Source organism: Moschus berezovskii, chromosome 13 (assembly GCF_049115385.1).
Source record: "Moschus berezovskii isolate FMDL1 chromosome 13, NW_MosBer_1.0, whole genome shotgun sequence".
In the NCBI taxonomy this organism is placed as follows: Eukaryota; Metazoa; Chordata; class Mammalia; order Artiodactyla; family Moschidae; genus Moschus; species Moschus berezovskii.
Window position 1 is genome coordinate 69177497 of NC_142472.1, and position 21736 is coordinate 69199232.

At 42.3% G+C, this 21736-nt stretch overlaps 1 protein-coding gene and 1 pseudogene across 1 annotated transcript in view; one reads left to right on the forward strand and one right to left on the reverse strand.

Annotated features, from left to right (window-relative positions):
- The first annotated feature begins 12299 nt into the window (after positions 1 to 12299).
- SUCLA2 (succinate-CoA ligase ADP-forming subunit beta) overlaps positions 12300 to 21736 on the forward strand; it is a 49658-nt gene continuing 40221 nt past the window's right edge. The window contains exons 1-2 of the mRNA XM_055426094.2: positions 12300 to 12453; positions 20880 to 21060. Coding sequence (XP_055282069.2) covers positions 12364 to 12453; positions 20880 to 21060 — 271 coding nt within the window. The 5' untranslated portion in view covers positions 12300 to 12363. The remainder of the gene's footprint in view (positions 12454 to 20879; positions 21061 to 21736) is intronic.
- On the reverse strand, positions 18156 to 18410 carry LOC148775864 (COX assembly mitochondrial protein homolog pseudogene; annotated as a pseudogene).

The window sequence follows — 21736 nt, forward strand, 5'->3', positions numbered from 1 at the left end:
TACCTTTATAGTTTGTAATAATAATTAAAGTTAAATTTAAGGTCTGAATGGATTTATTTTCAAATGCTTGCTGATATCAACTGTACAGGAAACAAATTAATTCATTTATCAAGTTAGATACAACCTCAGAAAAGTAACACAGGAGATGCAACAATTCATTCAGGCATATACTATCTTGTGTAGATTTGTCATAGAAATGATACTTCTGTTTCATTTGATGCATAAATTCTATGATCAGTTCTTGAACAATATATAGGATGGCTGCAAACCATTTCTTAACAGTTTTTCACAATGCTTGGATCACACTCTGAAATACCTTGGTTATAATGCACTTGCCCAAGGTTTTGTAATTCCATGCTGAAAGTGAAAGTTGCTCAGTCATGTCTGGCTTTTTGATCCCATGGACTATACAGTCCATGGAATTCTCCAAGCCAGAATGCTGGAGTGGGTAGCCTTCTCCAGGGGATCTTCCCAACCCAGGGATCGAACCCAGATCTCCCTCATTGCAGGCAGATTCTTTACCAGCTAAGCCACAAGGGAAGCCCAAGAATACTGGAGTGGGTAGCCTATCCCTTCTCCAGTGGATCTTCCTGACCCAGGAATTGAACTGGGATCTCCTGCATTGCAGGCAGATTCTTTTTACCAACTGAGCTATCAGGTCAACATCCCCATGCCGAAATGTCCTACTGCTTATCGGAAGAAGCTTTATAAAATTCTTGCTCAGATAATAAAAAGACAAGAAATTAAAATGACAAATTTCTGTTACCAGTTTCATGATAAAATTCTTAGACTCAAAATTGATATTTACGTTCAAATCAACAATCTGAAAATTACCCACGCAACCTGGCTAACCTGCTGTCTAGATTAATTTCATTAAGTCATTGACTTATTCAGTGAACATTTATTGAGTGTCTAAAATATGTAATTGACTGTTAAAGGTCCTTTGTGCGGGCAGGCGTGCTCAGTTGCTCAGTTGTGTCTGACTCTTTGCTACCCCATGGACTGTAGCCTGCCAAGTTCGTCTGTCCTTGGGATTTCCCAAACAAGAATACTGGAGTGGGTAGCCATTTCCTTCTCCAGGGGATCTTCCCAACCCATGGATCGAACCTGCATCTCCTGCTTGGCAGGCAGTTTCTTTACCACTGCACCACTTGAGAAGCCCTGTTAAAGGTCCCAGTGTAATGAAAAAGACAAAATTCTTATGCTTATATTCTGTATTCTAAGTATAATCATGTAATTCCTAAGTGGGGTATTTATTTGGAAACTGAAGAACTATAAATGAGAATAATGACAACAGTGAAGTGAAGTGAAGTCGCTCAGTCGTGTCCGACTCTTTGCGACCCAGTGAACTGTAGCCTACCAGGCTCCTCCGTCCGTGGGATTCTCCAGGCAAGAGTACTGGAGTGGGTTGCCATTTCCTTCTCCAGGGATCTTCCCAACCCAGGGATCGAACCCAGGTCTCCTGCGTTGGAGGCAGACACTTTAACATCTGAGCCACCAGGGAAAATCTAATGACAACAGTAATAAGTAATATATTTTGAGAGCCATGTACCAGGCACTGTTCTAAATGCTATGTATTTCTGACAGGGAAATTCTTCTAACACATCACTGCACTCTCCTAGTTTCAGCCTCTTTCTAAAGTAACACCTTCATTATATTAGGGTGGGGAATGGAGGAAAGACAGCGACTTCTTGCCGCTATTGTTGTTCAGTTGCTAAGCTGTATCTGAGTCCGACCCCAAGGACTTCTTGCTGTGATTTCTACCATTTACCTTGTATGTATGTGTGTGTGTGTGTGTTGGGCAGGGGTTGGAGAGGAGGGAGACTAGATTCCCTGTTTACTTTCTTCTTGGTAATTTTTGGTATTGTATGTTCTTCACCACAAACTCACATTTCTGGTTTTACTAGTCACCTGGCTTCTTGGGTTTCTCTATTACAGGAAACTCCGAATTAAACTGCATAGGGGAAGGGCAAAGAGCTTTCAAGACAATGGGAGTACAGTTGTTTGTAACAGGCAGCTCCACTTAGTAACTAAGCACAGAGAAACACAGCATTGTTCAATCGTGTAGTATCCTGGTACCATACCAGTCTTCTGTTTCGGGGGAGGAACTAAAATATAGTCCATTTTTTGATGGAACCCATCCTAACTGAAATAAATCTGGATTCCAGAACTATTAACTTCATATTTTCTTTATGTTCCTTCACAATTTGGGCTAACATTTGTCCAGTACTTATTTCAGCCACTGTTTCAAGCACTTTTGTACAATTTAACTCATTTTCTACACATGATGACTTTAGGGCTGGTTTTGATGTACATCTGTTTCAAAGACAGAGAAATTGGACTTCTCTGGCAGTCTAGTAGTTAAGACTCCATGCTCCCGTGCAGGACTCACAGGTTTAATTCCTGGTCAGGAAACTAGGATTCCCCATGCCGCATGGGCAGAATAAATGAATAAACAGTAGAGAAACTGAGGCATGAACAGGTGAAGAAATTTCTCAGAGTTATAGAGCAGGCAAATGGTACAGCCAGGATTTGGGTCCAGGCAGTCTAGCTCTGCATCCCGTACTCTTATCCCCCTGACAGATGCACTGTATAATTGTGTTTTCATTATATCACACATGTGTAATTAATGCACTGACAAAAGGTGCACGTTCAGAAGACAAACTGAAATGAGCATGGAGTCATCACAGTGCAGGCAGCCAAAAATGGAGTGGAGAGGCCAGTTCTTCCGGTTCACAAAGTCTTTGTTCTGTTCCCACTCTGCTATTGAGCCTACCACCAAACTTCCTTATTTCAGTTACTGTGTTTTTCATTCCTAAAATTTCCATGTGGTTCCTTCTTATATCTCCGATGGTTTGCTGAGGGTTTTGATTTTTTCATCTGTTTCAAGCATGTCTATAGCTGCTCACTGAAGCATTTTTCATCATGGCTGCTTTAAAACCTTTGTCAGGCAGTCTCATGTCGGTATCAACTCTGTGTGGCATGTATTCATTTTATTCTTTTATTCATTCACTTTGAGATTGTGTGGTTCTTCATAGCATGGATGCCTTCATATGGAAATCTGGACATTTTGTATGATGTTATGAGATTCTGGATTTTATTAAAACCTTCTGTTCAGCTGTTTGTTTTTTTGACAGTGCTCTGTCAAGGAAAAGGGGGTGCTGCTTAGATACTGCCAGGTAAAGGGAGAAGACCAGGTTGTCCTCTTGGCCCTCACTGACCCCCAAGGTGGGGAGCTGCTTATTATTGCTGGGTGGGAATGGGAATACTGATTTCCAGCAGCACCAGAGAGGAGGTGGTTTTGTTACTGCTCTACAAGGGTGAAACTACTGACTCTCTATCGGGTCCCTTCTGATACCACCCCAGTGGGGAAGGAGGGAAGAAGCTCATTACTTTCAGGTTGGGGCAGAAGACCAGGTTCCCCATATGATCTCCACTGAAACTGAGGGGGAGGGGGCTCAGTGTCAGTCAGTGAAAATAAGGTTCTCAATGCCCCTTTCTGACACCACCATTAGCAGGGTGCTGGAGCACCTAGCTACAGTTTGCAAGGATGGAATCCTTCCCCCCACAGTATTTATTTATTTAGTTGGCTGTGCCAGGTCTTAGTTGCGGCATGTGGGAACGAACCCAGGCCCCCTGCATTGGGAGCATGGTGGCGTTTTCGCCACTGGATGGCCAGGAAAGTCCCAAGGATGGAATTCTTGAAGCTCTACTCAGACTTTGTTGGCATTGGTGGACGTGGGGCCACGGTTATTCTTGTGGTGTTTGGCCAGAGCAGAATGTTGTTGTCTGAAAATTTTCTATCTTGTTAGGCTGTATATTGCCTTTTAATTACAGAGAACAGACTTGGTGGGGGTGCTTTTTAATTTTTGGTCTGTAGCCAGTGGCATTTCTGGCTTTCTGGCTTCTTTAGCACCAATTTGGGATATACAGGACAGAGAAGAAAATCCAGGGAAGTCACCTCCATGTTGTTCCTTGGTTCTAGAGATCCCTGGCTGGCTTGTCTTCTTCCTGCTATCATAGTCTTGTTTTCATTGTTATATATGTAATGCCTACAGTTTTTAGTCGAACTAATTGGGAAGAATAGGAAAAGTACTTGCACTCCATATTCCCCACTGTTATTTATTTTGTTGTTCAAATTGTCTCATAACTGGCCACTGGGAGACCCTTCAAACTGACTTCTGTATATTTCTGATGCATTTCCATCATTCTTTGAATATGCCCTAACTTTCTGGGCTAACAAAGTATTCCAGGCTCATCATATACTTTCCCTGCTCAATCCTTAAGCAGCCATTTCTCTAAGAAATTTGAGTTCCCCCCAGTGGCAAAGGAGGCACTGCATGTGCTTGCTGTTATTGGTTGCTGATCCCACGTTTTCTCAGTGAACAGAGCGCACATACTGTCAGGAAGCATCTAACAGGAAGCTTCCTGTGTGCTGTTTTGGATCTGTCAGGAATTCTCTGTTTCTTATTAATTCCTGAATACTCAGGAATTAAGAGGAGAGGCAAGCCTCTCCCGGAGGCTGAGGAATCCAGGCATTTCCTTTGTTAGTTTTTCTATACGGTGATAAGTACCCTCTTCCTTTTTATGAACTATATGGTAAAAGTGATTATTTGCAACTCTCTCTCTTTCATATGGATGACCTCATATTTCCTTGATAACTTGTAAGTTTTGATTTTATCTCTGCTGAAAATAGCTATCTTGTAAGACAGTATGAATACCTACAGAATGTTGAATGAAACACCTCTGCTCCATCAGAGATTTGGTCCCCTTGTCTTGCTTTCTCTCTCTCTTTTTCAGGCTGACCTTCTGGAGTGCAGAGGTCCTCTGGGTTCACTTCTCTGTCTGGCCTTCTAAGACCCTCTCGAGAAGGTGCTCGGCACCTTCACCCCCTCGAGAGGGCGCCTGAGGCCTTTGTGAACAGAGCAAGCCTTGTGCCAGGGGCTTTATTGGCTATCTGTGTAAACCAAGGAGTTTCTCTCTCTTTTCTCTCTCTCTTCTTCTCAAGCCTCTTTCTCTCTCCTTTACTTCCTCATCGGTCGACTCTGGACCACCAGGTTCCGGTCCATTCAGTTCTGTTCAGTTCAGTTCAGTCGCTCAGTCGTGTCCGACTCTTTGTGACCCCATGAATCACAGCACGCCAGGCCTCCCTGTCTATCAGCAACTCCCGGCGTTCACTCAAATTCATGTCCATCGAGTCGGTGATGCCATCCAGCCATCTCATTCTCTGTTGTCCCCATCTCCTCCCACCCCCAATCCCTCCCAGCATCAGAGTCTTTTCCAGTGAGTCAGCTCTTTGCATGAGGTGGCCAAAGTATTGGAGTTTCAGTTTTAGCATCAGTCCTTCCAATGAACACCCAGGATTGATCTCCTCTAGAATGAACTGGTTGGATCTCCTTGCAGTCCAAGGGACTCTCAAGAGTCTTCTCCAGCACCACAGTTCAAAAGCATCCATTCTTCGGCGCTCAGCTTTCTTCACAGTCCAACTCTCACATCCATACATGACCACGGGAAAAACCATAGCCTTGACTATACGGACCTTGGTTGGCAAAGTAATGTCTCTGCTTTTTAATATGCTATCTAGGCTGGTCATAACTTTCCTTCCAAGGAGTAAGCGTCTTTTAATTTCATGGCTGCAATCACCATCTGCAGTGATTTTGGAGCCAAAAAAAATAAAGTCTGACACTGTTTCCACTGTTTCCCCATCTATTTGCCATGAAGTGATGGGACCAGATGCCATGGTCTTTGTTTTCTGAATGTTGAGCTTCAAGCCAACCTTTTCACTCTCCTCTTTCACTTTACAACCTCAACAACATGCATATTTATATCTGTGATGGTCAATCTTATGTGTCAATTTGGCTGGGCAATGGTGCCCAGATACTTGGTCAACCACTATTCTAGATGTGTCTATGAGGGTGTTTTTGTATGAGATTTACATTTAACTCAGTGGACTTTGAGAAAAGCAGACTGTCCTCCGTAGTGTGCGTGGGGCTTACTTCACCATCTAGAGGCGTGACTAGAACAAAAGACTCACCACTTCCAAGAAAAAGGAAATTCTCCAACTTGATGGACTTTGGACTTGAACGAAACATTATCTCTTTCGTGTGTCTGCTGTCTGATGGCCTTTGAACTTGAACCACTGGATCAGCTCATCCTAGGGTTTCCTGCCTGATGACTCACTCTGTAGATTCTGGTCAAATCCAGAATCTAGCTCCATTATTGAATGAGCTAGTTTCATTATTGAATGAGCTAGCTCAACCGGTAAAGAACCTGCCTGCACTGCAGGAGACCTAGGTTCTATCCCTGTGTTGGGAAGATCTCCTGGAGAAGGGAAAGGCTACCCACTCCAATATTCTTGCCTAGAGAATTCCATGGACAGAGGAGACTGGTGGGTTACAGTCCATGGGGTCGCAGAGAGTCAGACATGACTGAGTGACTAACACTTTCAATTTACCACAATGAATCTCTCTATATGTATTCATATCCTATTGGTTCTGTTTCTCTGGAGACTTCTAACAGTATATACTCCTAACACAATATTTATACTTATTTATATATCTGTATATTGAAAACCATGAGTTTATGCTACCAATTAACTCCAATTGAGAGAAAACTCTTTCCTTCTATATTTTAACTTCCTTCTTTACTAGAGAAAAACCTGGATCCCACTATTTTTAATATATTCACTTCTTTGCTTAATTCCTCTTACAAGTCTTTGAGAAATGGTAGTATGTATTTTGTTAATTTTCCAAGAGGCAGAAGCAAAGTGTCCTGAGGATGGGGTCACTTTGCTTTCTAATTCCATAGGAGACTATAGATGTGGGGTGATGCTGGTTCGACCTCCAGGGAAGATGTCCCAGGAGAGGATCTGGGAAGTTGCCAGGGACACAGCACACGTCCCTAGGGGTTTTAAAAGCCACGTCGTGGAAACTGCAATAACGATTACAGGTTGTACAATATTTGTCTAACATTTTAAAGGAACTTTCACGTATTTGTTTTAGTTTGCTCCTAACTACCTTTACCTTACATATTTTTTTTTACCTTACGCAGCAAAAAGTACTTAACCAATATGATTAAACTAGGGTTTTGAGATGAGATCATCTTGGACTATGGTTGGTTCTCAGTGGACCTTGTATACTTGTAAGAAAAGAGCAGAAGGAGATTTGACACAGATTGAAGAGAAGGAGGCAGAGGTTGAAGTCATGTGGCTACAGGCTAAGGAGAACTAGCATCCACTGGAAGCTGGAAAAGGGTTCAGAAAGTCCTGGCAGACTCTCTCAAATACTGAGAATATGATTCAGCTCCATCAGCAGGGAGGCACTAGCCTGCCAGAGGTTCCCACCCTCGTGCTATCCCTGGAGTCAAGGATTTTCAGTCTCCCTCTAGTGCTCCTTGTTTTAGATTCCTGAATCTCTGTGGGGGTAGAATTAAATTTTGGCTGGGAGATGATGGCCTTGGCAAGTACACAACAAGGGGACCTTCCTTAAGGAACCACCAGAGAGTGTCTTTCTTTCCTTCTACGCTCGTCTCCATTTTCTTGGGGGACAGGATCCTTCCAATTCCATTTCTGAGGCATAAACTTTCCCTGAGTCCTACTGGACTTTGAGTTAAATTTCAGTCTCTTGCAGTTCAAAGCTCTTGAACTCGCAGTTCAGAACCTATCCTCTGCTGGTCTGCACTGTCATCCTTTTCTTTAGATGATGAATACTTTTAGCTAAATGGTGTAAGTAGTAAAGGATTAAAGAAAATAGGAGGGTATAAATCTCAGTTGTTCTCTCAAATACTCATCCTGCCACCGAGAATTGGGTTTGAATATTGTGCTCGAACAGCTGAGTAAAAGCTATGATACTGGATAAGTTACTTATTGTTTCTGAGCCTCAATTTTCCCTTCTGCAAAATGCAGGATTTATTGTGAGGATTAATGTGCAAATGTATGTATCTTGCTCTGTTGGCATTGCCATTCAAGGGTGGTCTAGATGAGTGTTCCTCCTTCTAACATTTCTGAGACTTCAAGAGAACTAAGAGAAAGCTTGTATAAACATCCAGCTGTCTTTTGTTGTGTTACTGATCTTCCTTCATCCCCAGACTTTAGCTCAAAAGACTGTATATATCTGGTTAGTTTCTTTCTCTTGCAGAGGCTGGATGGGTAAAATGGAGTAAGATGAAAACCAGAGAATTCTGGAAATGTCTCATGGCAAAATGAAGGATAGGAGAAAAAAGAAAAGGGAAAGAAAATATATGAAAGAATCTGGCATTCGGGACTTACCTGGTGATCCCATGGTTAAGATTCCGTGCTAACACTGCAGGGGCTATGGGTTCCATCTCTGGTCAGGGAACAACAGCAAAAGATCTGGCTTTAAAACTAAGTGTTTAGTGAAAGTGAAGTCGCTCAGTTGTGTCCAACTCCTCTTTGTGACCCCATGGACTGTAGCCTACCAGGCTCCTCCATCCATGGGATTTTCCAGGCATGAATTCTGGAATGGGTTGCCATTTCCTTCTTCAAGGGATCTTCCTGATCTAGGGATTGAACCTGGGTCTTCCGCATTGCAGGCAGACACTTTAACATCTGAACCAGGTGTTCAGTAGATGGCTTTTATTCATCTCAGCCCTCAGAAGTTTGGGTTGAGGTAAGCAGATTGCAAGTTGTTTCTATGGCACTTTGTAATTCTGTTACTTCTATAGTTAACATAGAACAGCTTAGCCAAGACTTTGCTCTGGGCTTCAAAATGTGGAGAAATATATAACTTTAATCGTTTTTAAAGAACTGTTAAAAAATTAAAGCCACTCTCTCTCTCAGGAAATTTCTTTTCCCTTTTTTCCCCTGCATACAATCCTACCATTAATTTCCTAGTAGAAAAAAGAGACAAAGTGGGAGACTAAACGTTGAGGATTGGAATACCACTGTACCTGAAGAACAAATACTCTTCCTCCTACCTCCCCCAAGTTAAAAAAAAAAAAAGCAAACCAAAACCCCTTAGCGTCTATTTTACTTAATCATATTCTGCTATCCTTTGCTGCCCACTGCGTGCGTGCTAAGTCGCTTCAGAGACGCTATGGACTGTAGCCCACCAGGTTCCTCTGTCCATGGGATTTTCCAGGCAAGAATACTGGAGTGGATTGCCATGCCCTCCTCTAGGGGATCTTCACCACCCAGGGATCAAACCCGTGTCTAGTTACTAGTTTCTAAAATCCTTGCAGATAAGGACTGCAAAAGTTTTTGCTGTGCAAAAAGTAGTTTCTTGATAAAGTGATTTCATTTTTTAAGGCTGGTTGTGTGGTGGTGAAGCACTTGGGTAGGAGGCCCAACATCATGTTACCTACTCAGTTCTTTAAGGAGGTATCCAGAGGTAGAGAGCTCTGAGCAGAGCCAAGAGGTGCTGTGGGAGGAATCTGCCTCCTCCTCCTGCCTTGTGTAGGCTTCCAAAAGAGCTGGACCCCAGGGGACCTGCATGTTCTCATTCTCACTCCTGCTCCTGTTGGGTACTTCTGCTGTTGCCGTTCTTGCTTTTGAGCCAGTATTACAGAGGGCATGGCAGTGGAGATATTTCCTTTAATGAATCAACTATGACTGACTTGAACTTTGTGAAGCAAAGTTAACCCAGTCAGGATCCTAACAGGGCTATAGCATTACATCTTATTTTAGTATGCTGACTTACTCTGGTTTTCCCCGGGTACCCTTTAAATAACTGGCCTTGGGCTCAGATGGTGGGTGGTACTTGGTAGCTCAACTTCTGTGTCTACTAACAGTTAAAAAGAACTGGTTTGACAATGTGCGAAGTCGCTTCAGTCATGTCCGACTCCTTGCGACCCTATGAACTGTACCCACCAGGTTCCTCTGTCCATGGGATTCTCCAGGCAAGAATACTTGAGTGGGTTGCCCTGCCCTCCTCCAGGGGATCTTTCAGACCCAGGGATAGAACCTGTGTCTCCTGTGACTCCAGCACTGCAGGTGGATTCTTTACCGCTGAGCCACCGGGGAAGCCCCAATAAGTATGCTATATTCATATCTAATAGGATACGTGTTCCTAACAGAAACTGGCAGGTGTCAATGCTGATTTTTGGGACTGATTATCCAGATTTTATTTGATTGGTTAGATGGGCAGTAGAAAGGTGGAGCAAGAGACATCTGAACTACTAATGTCTGTTTCCCGTTTCCCTGTTTCTAATTGCAAAGAATATCAATTAGTGCTGAGCCTTGAGGTCAGTACCCCATGAGTGTCAATGAAACAATAAAGTCCTTAAGACCGTCCCTGCCTTTAAGAACTTAAGAGCTTTGGGGGATGCAAAAAGCTCCTCTCCATTCTCTAAATAGATAGGCTCCTTGTTTTGGATTCACTTTTTCTTTACATAGTGCCATTCAGTGGATTGGGTCACTACGCATCAGAGGTAGGTGCCAAAGCCTGGTTGATGCCTGTCAGCAGTGCCCACTTGCTCTTAGGTTAAGATCTTGCCCACAGAAATCGCTTTGACATATTTCAAAGCTCGCTGCTCAGAGCAGAATAGACATCCAGTCATTTGTCCAGTGGTCAACTCTCTAGTGGGACACATGTCATCTCAGGGTTTTCCATGCACAATGTGTGTATCCGATTTACCTACAGGATTCTAAGAAATAACAGATGTCCTGACCTCGCTCCATGGATGGGTTCTGGTGAAGGTGTTTTTCACAAAAGTCCCCAGGGACTTCCCTGGTGGTCCAGTGTTAGGACTTCACCTTCCAATGCATGGGGTGCAGGTTCAATCCCTGGTCAGAAGCTAAGATCTCACATGCCTGGGGCCAAAAAACCGAAACATAAAACAGAAGCAATACTGTAACAAATTCAATAAAGACTTTTAAAATGGTCCACATTAAAAAAAAAAAAGCTTTCCAGGTAATTCTGAAATGCCCTATGGGTTGATAATGTGGAATGTCACCCCCTGATTCCACTTCTAAAGGATCAAGCTATCCTAAACCACTGCAGCCTTGCACAAGCACACACACCTTCCTTGGTGTGCCCTGAAGGGAAATCAGGATGGCAAAAAACAAAGCATTCTGTGCTCTTGATACTGGCTCTAGATAGTTAAGGGGCTTCTCTGATAGCTCAGTTGGTAAACAATCCACCTGCAATGCAGGAGAACCCCCCCACCTCCGCCCCCACCCACTTCAGTTCCTGGGTTGGAAAGATCCCCAGGAGAAGGGAAAGGCTACCCACTCCAGTATTCTGGCCTGGAAAATTCCATAGACTGTATGTACAGATAGTTAATATGCATTTCTGAGGAATAACTTCAGTAAACCGAGATCCTTACATCTTCCTATATCTAGAAAAGCTCTAAAATCATTAACTTGAGATGTCTATTCTTTAATAAGCAGTGACTGTTTTATGTTTAACTACATGTTCTTTTCCCCTAGCAAAAAAGTCCTGTACATCCTGGCGCTTTACCTTTTGGGAGCAGTTCCTCAGAGCTATCTGAGAAGTTATCTCCTGGCTAGGGTCCTCAGTAACTAGTGTTTGATCATCTTCCCTTTGAGGGCATAATCATTCTGTTGTAGGTATTCAGTCAGTTCATTCTCTCAGCCCTGTTCCACTCTTTGCGACCCCATGGACTGCAGCACGGTCAGGCTTCCCTGTCCATCACCAGCTCCCGGCGACTCTGTGGACATGAGTTTGGGTGAGCTCCGGGAGTTGGTGATGGACAGGGAGGCCTGGCGTGCTGTGATTCATGGGGTCGCGGAGAGTCGGACAAGACTGAGCGACTGAACTGAACTGAACTGAATGTTCATCCAGTCGGTGATGCCGTCCAACCATCTTATCCTCTGTTGTCCCCTTCTCCTTGCGCCTTCGATCTTTCCCAGCATCAGGGTCTTTTCCAGAGTCAGTTCTCTGCATCAGGTGGCCAAAGTATTGGATACTTTGGGATACTGGACAAAGTATGGGATATTTTGGGACAAAGTATTGGATATTGGATTTGGGCTACTGCTGTATCCCAAAGGCAGTATTTTGGCACAAAAACAGGAATGCAAGTTCTCGTTTTCTGAACGAACCCCGTTTTACAGATGACCTGAGACTCGGAGATGTTAAGATCACACAGGTGGTGGCGTTGATCATCTCCATTACATTTCGCTAGGAAAGCTTCGGGGTTTTGAGCGCAAACCTCAGGTCTGATGTTCAGGCTGCGGTGTCCAGTTACAAAGGTTAAAGTTTGCTCTCTGTCCGCCTACGCGAGCTTGTCAGCACTCGCCGGGGGTCACCGCCGCTGAGTTAATCCGAGGCTCCGCCCCGTGGGCGGGGCTAGGGGCGGGGCGCGCGTACGGAGCCGCCGCGTCTCTGGCCGTTTCGAGGTTCTGCGCCTGCGCGCGGCGCCCAGGGGACTTGGTCGGACTGAGAAATGGCGGCCTCCGTGTTCTACAGCCGGCTGTTGGCTGCCGCCACCCTGAGGAGCCACCGACCCCGGACGGCGCTGCCGGCCGCCGCCCAGGTATTGAGGCCCTGCCCGCTCTCGCTTTGAGGGTTGGCAGGAGAAAGGGCGAGGTGGAGGGCTGGCTCCTGTGGGCGAGGTGTGAGGGGGCCCGGGCCCCGGCCCCGGGTCACTCCGCTGTTGGTGACATTGGGTGACGGGGGTGCCCCGCCGCAGTGGCGGGCGGCTTGCCCGGGAGTGCTGCCCGCCAGGCCTGCGAACGGGCTCATGTTTGCGACTTTGTGCTGCAGTCTGAAATCTGCGAGGATCTCCGGCCATCTGGCCAGGGCTGCTCACCTTGTTACTGAGAGGGCGGCGGCGGCGGTGTCGGGGAGCCAGGGTGGGCTCCGAAAGGAGAGGCGGGGGCTGGGCCCCTTCTGCTTGCTCCTGCCTCCGGCGCGGTGGGCCGAGGCCTCCGCGGCTCTTTGAGGAGGAGGGCATGCCCTTCAGATATACTTTTGTGTCTCTTGGATGCTTCGCAGAACCAGCACTGCTTGCTGACTGGCCTTTTCTGAGATGAAGCCGGGAAGCTTCCCGTTTCCCCCTGGTAGTTGTTTAATAGAATGAGATGGTGTTCAGCAACTTATCAATTGGGGAAATAAAATAATCGTTTGGATCACTTTTTTTTTCTGCATACACCATAACATTATAGCCTCAGTGTGTGTGTGTTTAAGTAAAAGTAACGGAGCAAGTTCTTGTGTGTCCATGGCATAGAAAGCCAAATTCTGACAGGGGTTGTTTGCCGCAAAATAAGGGTTTATTTGCAGGGCGCCAGGCAAGAGAGTGGGAGACAAGTCACAGATTCACTGCAACTTGATCTTTCAGTTAGGAGTTCGTGTTTTTTATTTTATTTTTTTATTTTTTTTAAGGAGTTGTTTTTAAAGAGGGAGTACAAAGAAGCTGAGATTAATCATTGGCTTGTGTAATTTCTGTGTCATTTCTGATCCTAGTGTCAGGGAGTTGAGTTGTCTATTATTTAGGATTCTCTGATCAAATGGTCCAAGGCTTGGGGCCTATTAGCTCATCTTGCCCTGGAGAAGCAACCTGAGTTTGTCCTTTAATGATGGTGTCTGCAGTAGCAGTTTTAGGACATTAATGATGTTATCAACACAGCAGTTTTAGTCATCAGACTCTGGTTGATTAGTGTTCAGATAGCACAAATGGCAACCCACTCCAGAGTTCTTGCCTGGAGAATTCCCGGGACAGAGGATCCTGGTAGGCTGCCGTCTGTGGGGTTGCACAGAGACAGACACGACTGAAGTGACTTAGCGGCAGCAGCAGCAGCAGCAGCACAGGATTGAGGTAGGAGGGGACAAGAAAGGGAATAAAGTTTTGGGTAACGAGATTAATCATAAATTCAGTAAGGGAATTTGGTGGTAGAAGGCCTTGGTTTCCTGTGTGTTGGAACATTTGCTATGTGCCAGGAACTGTGCCAAGCATTTTACATGTAGTCTTTTTCATTAGGCTTTTGAGCAACACTGTAAGGAAGTCATTAATCTCCATATCACTGATGGAGAAACTCTGGCTAAGAGAAGGAGTAATTTGGTCTAGATCACCAAGCAGGTGAGATCAGAACTGAGCCTTCATTCTGGAAGTGTGTAGCTCCAAAGTCTGTGTGTTTGAATCTGTTCTACAGTTTTTTCTAGAGCGTAAGAATTAGACAATTCTTCCCAATATGTGTTGACACTAATAAATTGTGGAAGGGTATGATTGGCTTCATAAATCAATTCTAGAGCTTTTGGTTGTGTTCTGAAGTAACCTCAGACATGCTGTAAATGAATTTAGACTTTTTTTTTCTTTTTAAAGCTATTCATTCTTTCAATCTAGTGAATTCTATGAGTTTGCTTCCTAATAGAAGAAGTGTTTTTGTTTTTTTTTTTTTTTAAGCCTTGAACTTCCTTCTTTTGGGTCTTAAAGGGTGCTGTCTGGATTTTAGAAAATGAGACTTTGGTGAACAAATCTGTTTCCCTTCTAATCATCGTCTTTATACTTTTGGAAATTGCTTTAAAAGTCTTTATTTCTCCTTAATATATTGTCTTAAACATCTCTTCCACCCTCACATTAAGAAATACAGCTTTGAAGTTTGAATTCACCTTAGTCTAACCCCTTGCTTTTATTTTTAATTTAATCTTTAGTTTGAATTGGAGTACAGTTGATCTATAATGTTGTGTTTCAGGTACAGCTTAGTGATTCAATTATATATGTATTATACTCAATTATATATTGATTATATATGGATATATATGTGTGTGTGGTATACATATATATGTATTCATTCTTTTTCAGACTCTTTTCCCATCTAGATTATTACAGAATATTGAGTAGAGTTTCTTGTGCTATAGAGTAGGTCCTTATTGATTATCTGTTTTATATATAGCAGTGTGTATGTGTTAATCCCATACTCCTAATTAAGTGTTCCCCAACTTTTCTGGCACCAAGGACCAGTTTTGTGGAAGACAATTTTTCCACGGGCTGTGGTGCGGGGATGGTTTTGGGATTATTCAAGTGTATTATATTTATTGTATACTTTATTATTATTGCATCAGCTCCACCTCAGATCATCAGGCATTAGATACCGGAGGTTGGGGACCCTTATCCTAATTTATCCTTCCTCCCCAAGTTTCCCCTTTGATAACACTGTTTTTGAAGTCTGTGAGTCTGTTTCTGTTTTGTAAATAAGTTTGTTTGTATCTTTTTTTTATTCCATATGTAAGTGATGTCATATATTTATCTTTCTCTGACTTAGTATAATAATCTTGAGATCCATCCGTGTGCATGCAAATGGCATTATCTCATTCTTTTTATGACTGAGTAGTATTCTATTGTATAGATGTACCACAGCTTCTTTATCTAGTCCTCTGACAGTGGACATTTAAGTTGCCTTCATTATCTTGGCTATTGTAAATAATACCATTAAGAACGTTGGGTCTGACCCCTTGCTTTTGTAGATGGGGCCATAGAGGTGCAGAGCTTAAGGAATCTTGTTCAAGGTCACCCATTGAGTTTAGCAGATTCTCTTAAACATTTTGTTTAGTGCTCTGATCCTCTTCTTGTTTCTCTGTATCTTTTGTTCAATGTATATTTGATAAAAATAGTTCAAGTTATGAGCATATTAAACAATTTTAGATATCTCCTTGTTCGTTGTGAATCATACTCCCTAGTAACCACATTTCCCCACTTTTGAGTAAGTATTACTTAAACTCAGTATGGATTGGAGAGGTGGTGGTGCAGGAATTTGGCCAGGAGTTGGTGGCCTTTTGGCAGTAGGAATCCTCTAAGTGATACATCAGGAAAGAAAAATGCATCAGTGTGAGAAATCTTTGTGGTTATGCAGGGATTTGTGTTACCATCATGATTCCCAGATGATGATATTTTAAGTTATAGCTTCTAGTGGCACAAGGAAAGGATTATCAAAATATTTCTGATATTTTAAAAAAACCTTAATGTGGTCTGAAAAGCTATCAGCAACACTTTATGAGTACTACTGATTCTTTTAGACATTTGAAAGAAACCATAAAAATAGAGTTTTGTGTCATGGATTTATCATCAAGCTTTTTTGGAAAAATTTCAAGCTGATAGGTATGTTTCAACTATACAGTGAACACCCGTATTATTCTCACCTTCATTTAACATTCTGCCACATTATCTTTAGACATTTATATGTTGTTCAATTTATATAGTATAGTTTATATAAATTATATCATTTAAAATATTATATAAATTAAAAATATATATATTATATATAATTTATGTACATATGTATGTATGTATAAATTACATTCATGTATTTTTGTTGAAGTATTTGAGAATAAGTTGCAGCTATCATGGCACTTCATCCTTAGATATTGCACCGTATGTCTCTTAAGAATGAGAGACACAAATAACCATGATATAGTTATCATACTTTAGAAATATAAAGTTGCGATAATACTAATATCTAATGTATAGGGCAGATTCTTATTTCCCCAGTTGTCCCCAAAATGTCCTTTTTAGCTGTTAGTTTTTTTTTTTAAACTGGGATCAAGCCTCTGTAGTATTTTTTTCTGGTCTGTCTAGATGATTACGTACTACCTGGTGATTATGCTCGCTCTTAAACACTTGTCACAGCTGTTTATTTACACATCTGTGAACTCTGGTTGGGACCAAGTTGATCTCATTCTTTTAGTGTTCCTAGTACAGTTGAACTATAAAGAAAGCTGAGCACTGAAGAATTGATGCTTTTGAAGTGTGGTGTTCGAGAAGACTCTTGAGAGTCCTTTGGACTGTAAGGAGATCCAACCAGTCCATCCTAAAGGAGATCAGTCCTGGGTGTTCATTGGAAGGACTGATGTTGAAGCTGAAACTCCATTACTTTGGCCACCTGATTCGAATAGCTGACTCATTGGAAAAGACCCTGATGCTGGGAAAGATTGAGGGCAGGAGGAGAAGGGGATGACAGAGGATGAGATGACTGGATAGCATCACCGACTCGATGGACATGGGTTTGGGTGGACTCCGGGAGTTGGTGATGGACAGGGAGGCCTGGCGTGCTGCGGTTCATGGGGTTGCAAAGAGTTGGACACGACTGAGTGACTGAACTGAACTGAGTACAGTGTCTGGTATATAGGCATCCAAAAAATCTTTCAGTGTATGACCATTTTTATCAAGGTTATGCTAGGTACTCCCCCTTAGCCCCCTTATTTTTATTATTTTGAGGTATAATTTCTGTACAGCAAAGTACATAATTTATGTACAGCTTCAGTTTTTGCTATTCAGTTGCTAAATTGTATCCGACTCTTTGTGATCCCATATGGGTAGCTAGATTAATTTGTATGTATGGATCCATCTGTGTAGCTGCCGTTCAAATCGTGGTGTGTACATATATATTTATAGTGTTTTTAGCCTTCAAAAGGCACTCTCTTTAACAGTACTCACCAACAGAAGGTAACCAACCACTTATTCTGACTTCCTAATTCTGAGTTTGAACTATATTAAAAAAATCATATAAGTTTGTATTGTTGTGTCTGGCTTCATTCCCTTAAAATTGTACTTGTGAGATGAATCCATTGTTGTGTGAGCAATACGTTTTTCCTTTTTTGCTCTGTACCCTTCTATTGATAAATAGTACATTTTACCCATTCTTATATTTTTAAAACAATTTAAATTATTTATTTTTTTATTTTGGCTGTGCTGGGTCTTCATTTTGGTGCTTAGTTGCCCCAAGGCAGGTGGGATCTTATTTCTCCTACCAGAGATTAAACCCATGTTCCTTGCATTGAAGGGTGAATTCTTAACCACTGGACCACCAAGGAAGTTCCTACCTATTGTTCTGTTGATGAGCAGCTGGGTCGTTTCCATTTTTTTGTGTGTTATGCATAAGCCTGCTCTATATGCCTTTTGATAGACTAAGCACTCATTTCTCTTGAGGCTTTACCCAAGAGTGGGATTTCACAAGGTAGATGTACACTGAAGTTTAGGAGGTTGTTTGTTTTTAATACTGAAGTGAAACTAAATCAGGGAATTGAGCTACCAAGAGCAATCTTATCCAGGATTTTAGCTTACCAAATGAATCAGAAATAGCTTGCTATTCTTTTTTTTTTTTTGAGGTTAAAAAAAAATCTTTATTTCAGATAAAGTTATTTCCATAATTAAGGATAAAGGAAACGCATTTCCCTGAGTCCGTTATTTCAGGTGACTGATTTCCATGAACACTGGCGTTCCTGAGCATCATCTTGAATATTTGCCTACATGCTTGTGGGAAGCTTCTGTAGCCTTTTCTTGGTAGGAATTCCAGTTCTTCTGAATTCTTCCCTTTCCTTCAGGTATTCCATTTTGCATTCTTCATAAAAGGCTGGATCTTTATAGTAAGAGGTCAGACAGTTTTTCAGTGCAGAATTTTCTTTCCAGCATTTTACTACCATAAGGACTCCAGAGTCCTTGCAACATTTGGTGAAATCTTGAACTTGTTCAGAACATCTCTCTTGGGCCTTTTCTCTCATTATTTTAGGGATCAAAACATCTTTTTTGACGTGTCTGAGATGCTGCTCTTCCCTCTGATGCCCGTCTGGGACACAGTGGGCTACCCCCACACTGAGGAGTGCTCCTCAATGGCTTCTGGCCGTCTGAACTCTCCCGGTCCTTCTCCTCCATCTCTCAACAGTTCGTAAAATTTAACAAAAAACATGGACCATTTTGATCATAGAGCAGGGGAATTATTTTTATATTGAGAGCTTATTCACTTATTTCAAAGATTCAATGCTTGCTCCAATCATTCACATTTTTTAAATGGGGATCAGTAGCTTGCTATTCTATGTGATTGATTTGTTAGACTATTTGTTCTCCAACTGTAGAGTGCTTAAGAATCAACTGAATAACTTTACAAATGCAGACTTTTTTGTGGCACAGTCCAGAGATTCTGCTTTTATAAATGAGAGTAAGGCCTTGGAATCTGCATTTTGGAGGCATTCCTAGAGAATCTTGATGCAGATGGTTCATGAACCCTCTTTAAGAAGCAGACTTATTTTCTATGAGATTCCTTTAAATTCATCTCTTATGATACTCTGTGTTTCATATGAACAATGTTTCAGCATTCTGTGTGGAGACAATGGAAATGTATGGATGGATAACATATAAATGTGTGATTCCAGTAGCACTTAATTTGTTCTGCGTATTGCCATATAAAGTTGATAGAACTGAGGAGTCTGGAAAAAGGTTGAGAAGTGTTTCTGTGTGGTGTTAATATGGTTTAAGACTGGGCTCTAACTTAGAGGGGAGTTTTGGGACCCATAGTTGCTCGAGGTCTTTCTGATTACATCCTTCTTTCAGTAGTTCTCATTGTTGTGGCCCTGCAACCAGACGCTGACAACTCTCATACTCCTTTGTCTTTCAACAGTGACTTATTCAGCTTGTAGAGGAATATCTTGTTTCTGTTTCCTCCTTGTTTCTTTTTGAAAAGATAATTCTTAACTCAGCCCCCCCAACCCGAGGGATATTTTAGTGGAGAAAATTCCTGCAGCTGTATAAAATAGCACTTCTTATTTTTAAATTTTGTCTTTTTACTCTTATTGCTATTTGGCATATTTTCTTTCTGTATTGTTTGTGCCTCCCCCAACCCCCGACATACAAATACATACTAGACTGTAAGCTTTCGGTGCAAGGATTTTGTTGGGTTGACCTCTCTATTTCCAGTGTCTAGGTGCTCAGTGAGTTTTTGAGTGAATGAATGTTTTACATAAATTGAAAAAGGGAAGTTGGTGGGGCATTTCTTTCTTAGAAGCTTTCACAGTTTGTTTGTGAAGCACGTACACCTGAAGGGGTTTATCAAGGGAATAGTTTAGAAGGAATGCATTAAAGATGATATTGCAGATTGTAATTTGCCGAGTATTCAGTGGAGACTTTCATGGAGGAAGTTTATTGAAAAGTGATCTCAGGATCAATACCTGTGGGAGAGTGAAGGAAGGAGGATTGACTGCAACTCTAGTGCAGTGCAGAGGTCTGCAACTAGGATGATCCTGAATTGTCCCAAATTGGGGTGAGGTGCCAGGTATTTGGGCTTCCCTGGTGCCTAGCAGTAAAGAACCTACCTGCTAATGCAGGAGACATAAGAGACGTGGATTCGATCCCTAGGTCTGGAAGATCCCCTGGAGAGGGCATGGCAACCCAGTTTTTCCAGTATTCTTGCCTATAGAATCCCATGGACAGAGGATCCTGGTGGCCTCAGTTCATAGGGTCACAAAGAGTTGGACCCGACTGACTAAGCGACTGAGCGTGCACACGCACACCAGGGTTTTACATCCCTACCTTAACTCTCACTGGCCAGTCGTTGGCTACAGGCTGACAGTGGGAAAAGAGTATGACTTTGGGCAGAAAGGCTCCAATGAGGGGACTCAGCTGAGGCCTGTCCACTGCCAGCCCTCCCAGCAGCTGGGGCTATGAATGCCTTGGTCCTGAGGGGGGATCTGGGTGGCACACCACGATGTGCAGTGCTGATGAAGTTGGGGTTTGAATTTTGAATGTATGAAAGATTGATGGTACCATATCATACAGGTACCTCATATCTCGTGTCAGGCAACTTGTTAGGTGTTGGAGGAATGATGGAGAGAAGAAAGATGGGAAGGATTTTTGATTTGGTGGAAATAGGAGATTGATTTTAGATCTGCAGAATTTGACTTTGAGGTAGAAATGCTCTGTAGATCATTAGGGATATGGTAGTAAAGCTCAAATGAAAGTTAAACACTGGAGATAGTGAGGAAAAAGTTAAAACTATAAGGGTCACTTTTGACGTTTAGCCAGTAGATTAGCTGTTAGTTTTGTGCTGTAATTTACTCTGAATATAATATTTTGATATTCTATTATGACAATTTTGTTACAGTTTTGAAGAATCAAGTACTCTGAAGTATTTTGAAGTGTTTTTAACAAGAATTCCTGCTAAATCACTCTTTATATAAATATGTCCCCTATTTCTCTAGGTCTTGGGAAGCTCTGGATTGTTTAACAACCATGGAGTCCAAATACAGCATCAACAGCAAAGGAATCTCTCGTTGCATGAATACCTGAGTATGGAATTGTTGCAGGAAGCTGGCGTCTCCATTCCCAAAGGACACGTGGCTAAGTCACCAGATGAAGCTTATGCAATTGCCAAAAAATTAGGTACTAAATTAAGAAATAGGTTCTCAGATAAGATATGAACTTTACTTCTGGCTTAATAACAACTTTTAGCTTTTCTTTTATATTTTTAAAAATAAGTTTTATTAATGTAAAAGAAAAGGTGGAACTTACGATTGTTGACATGCTAAAATTATTGAAATTTTCTGAGCTCCCATAGTGCACGTAACTTAAGAATCAAAGCTTTAAGAAGCTGAAGTCCTGTTTTTAGTTTTTTGAGCTGAAGTCCTTTAGGGAAGGAACTTCTGGCTCTGTTGATTCTTCAGGGAATGGTGAAAGATCTTAGCTGTTTATGTATTTGTAAAGAGAAGTCTGGGGCTTCCCAGGTGGCACAGTGGTAAAGAATCTGCCTGCCAGTGCAGGAGACCCAAGAGACTCTGGGTTGAGAAGATCCCCTGGAGTAGGAAATGGCAACTGGCTCCAGTATTCTTGCTTGGAAAATTCCCCAGACAGGGGAGCCTGGCGGGCTGCAGTCCATGTGGTCACAAAGAGTCAGATATGACTGAGTGACTGAGAACACAAAGAGAGGTACAGTGTTTCCCCGCCTTTTTTTTGGACATGAAAAATAGAGAATCAGAAGGAGAAAAAAGTTTAGCATTAGAATGTAAGCTCTATGAGAGCAGGGTTTCTTTGTCTTTTATTCACTGATAGACCCCAATCT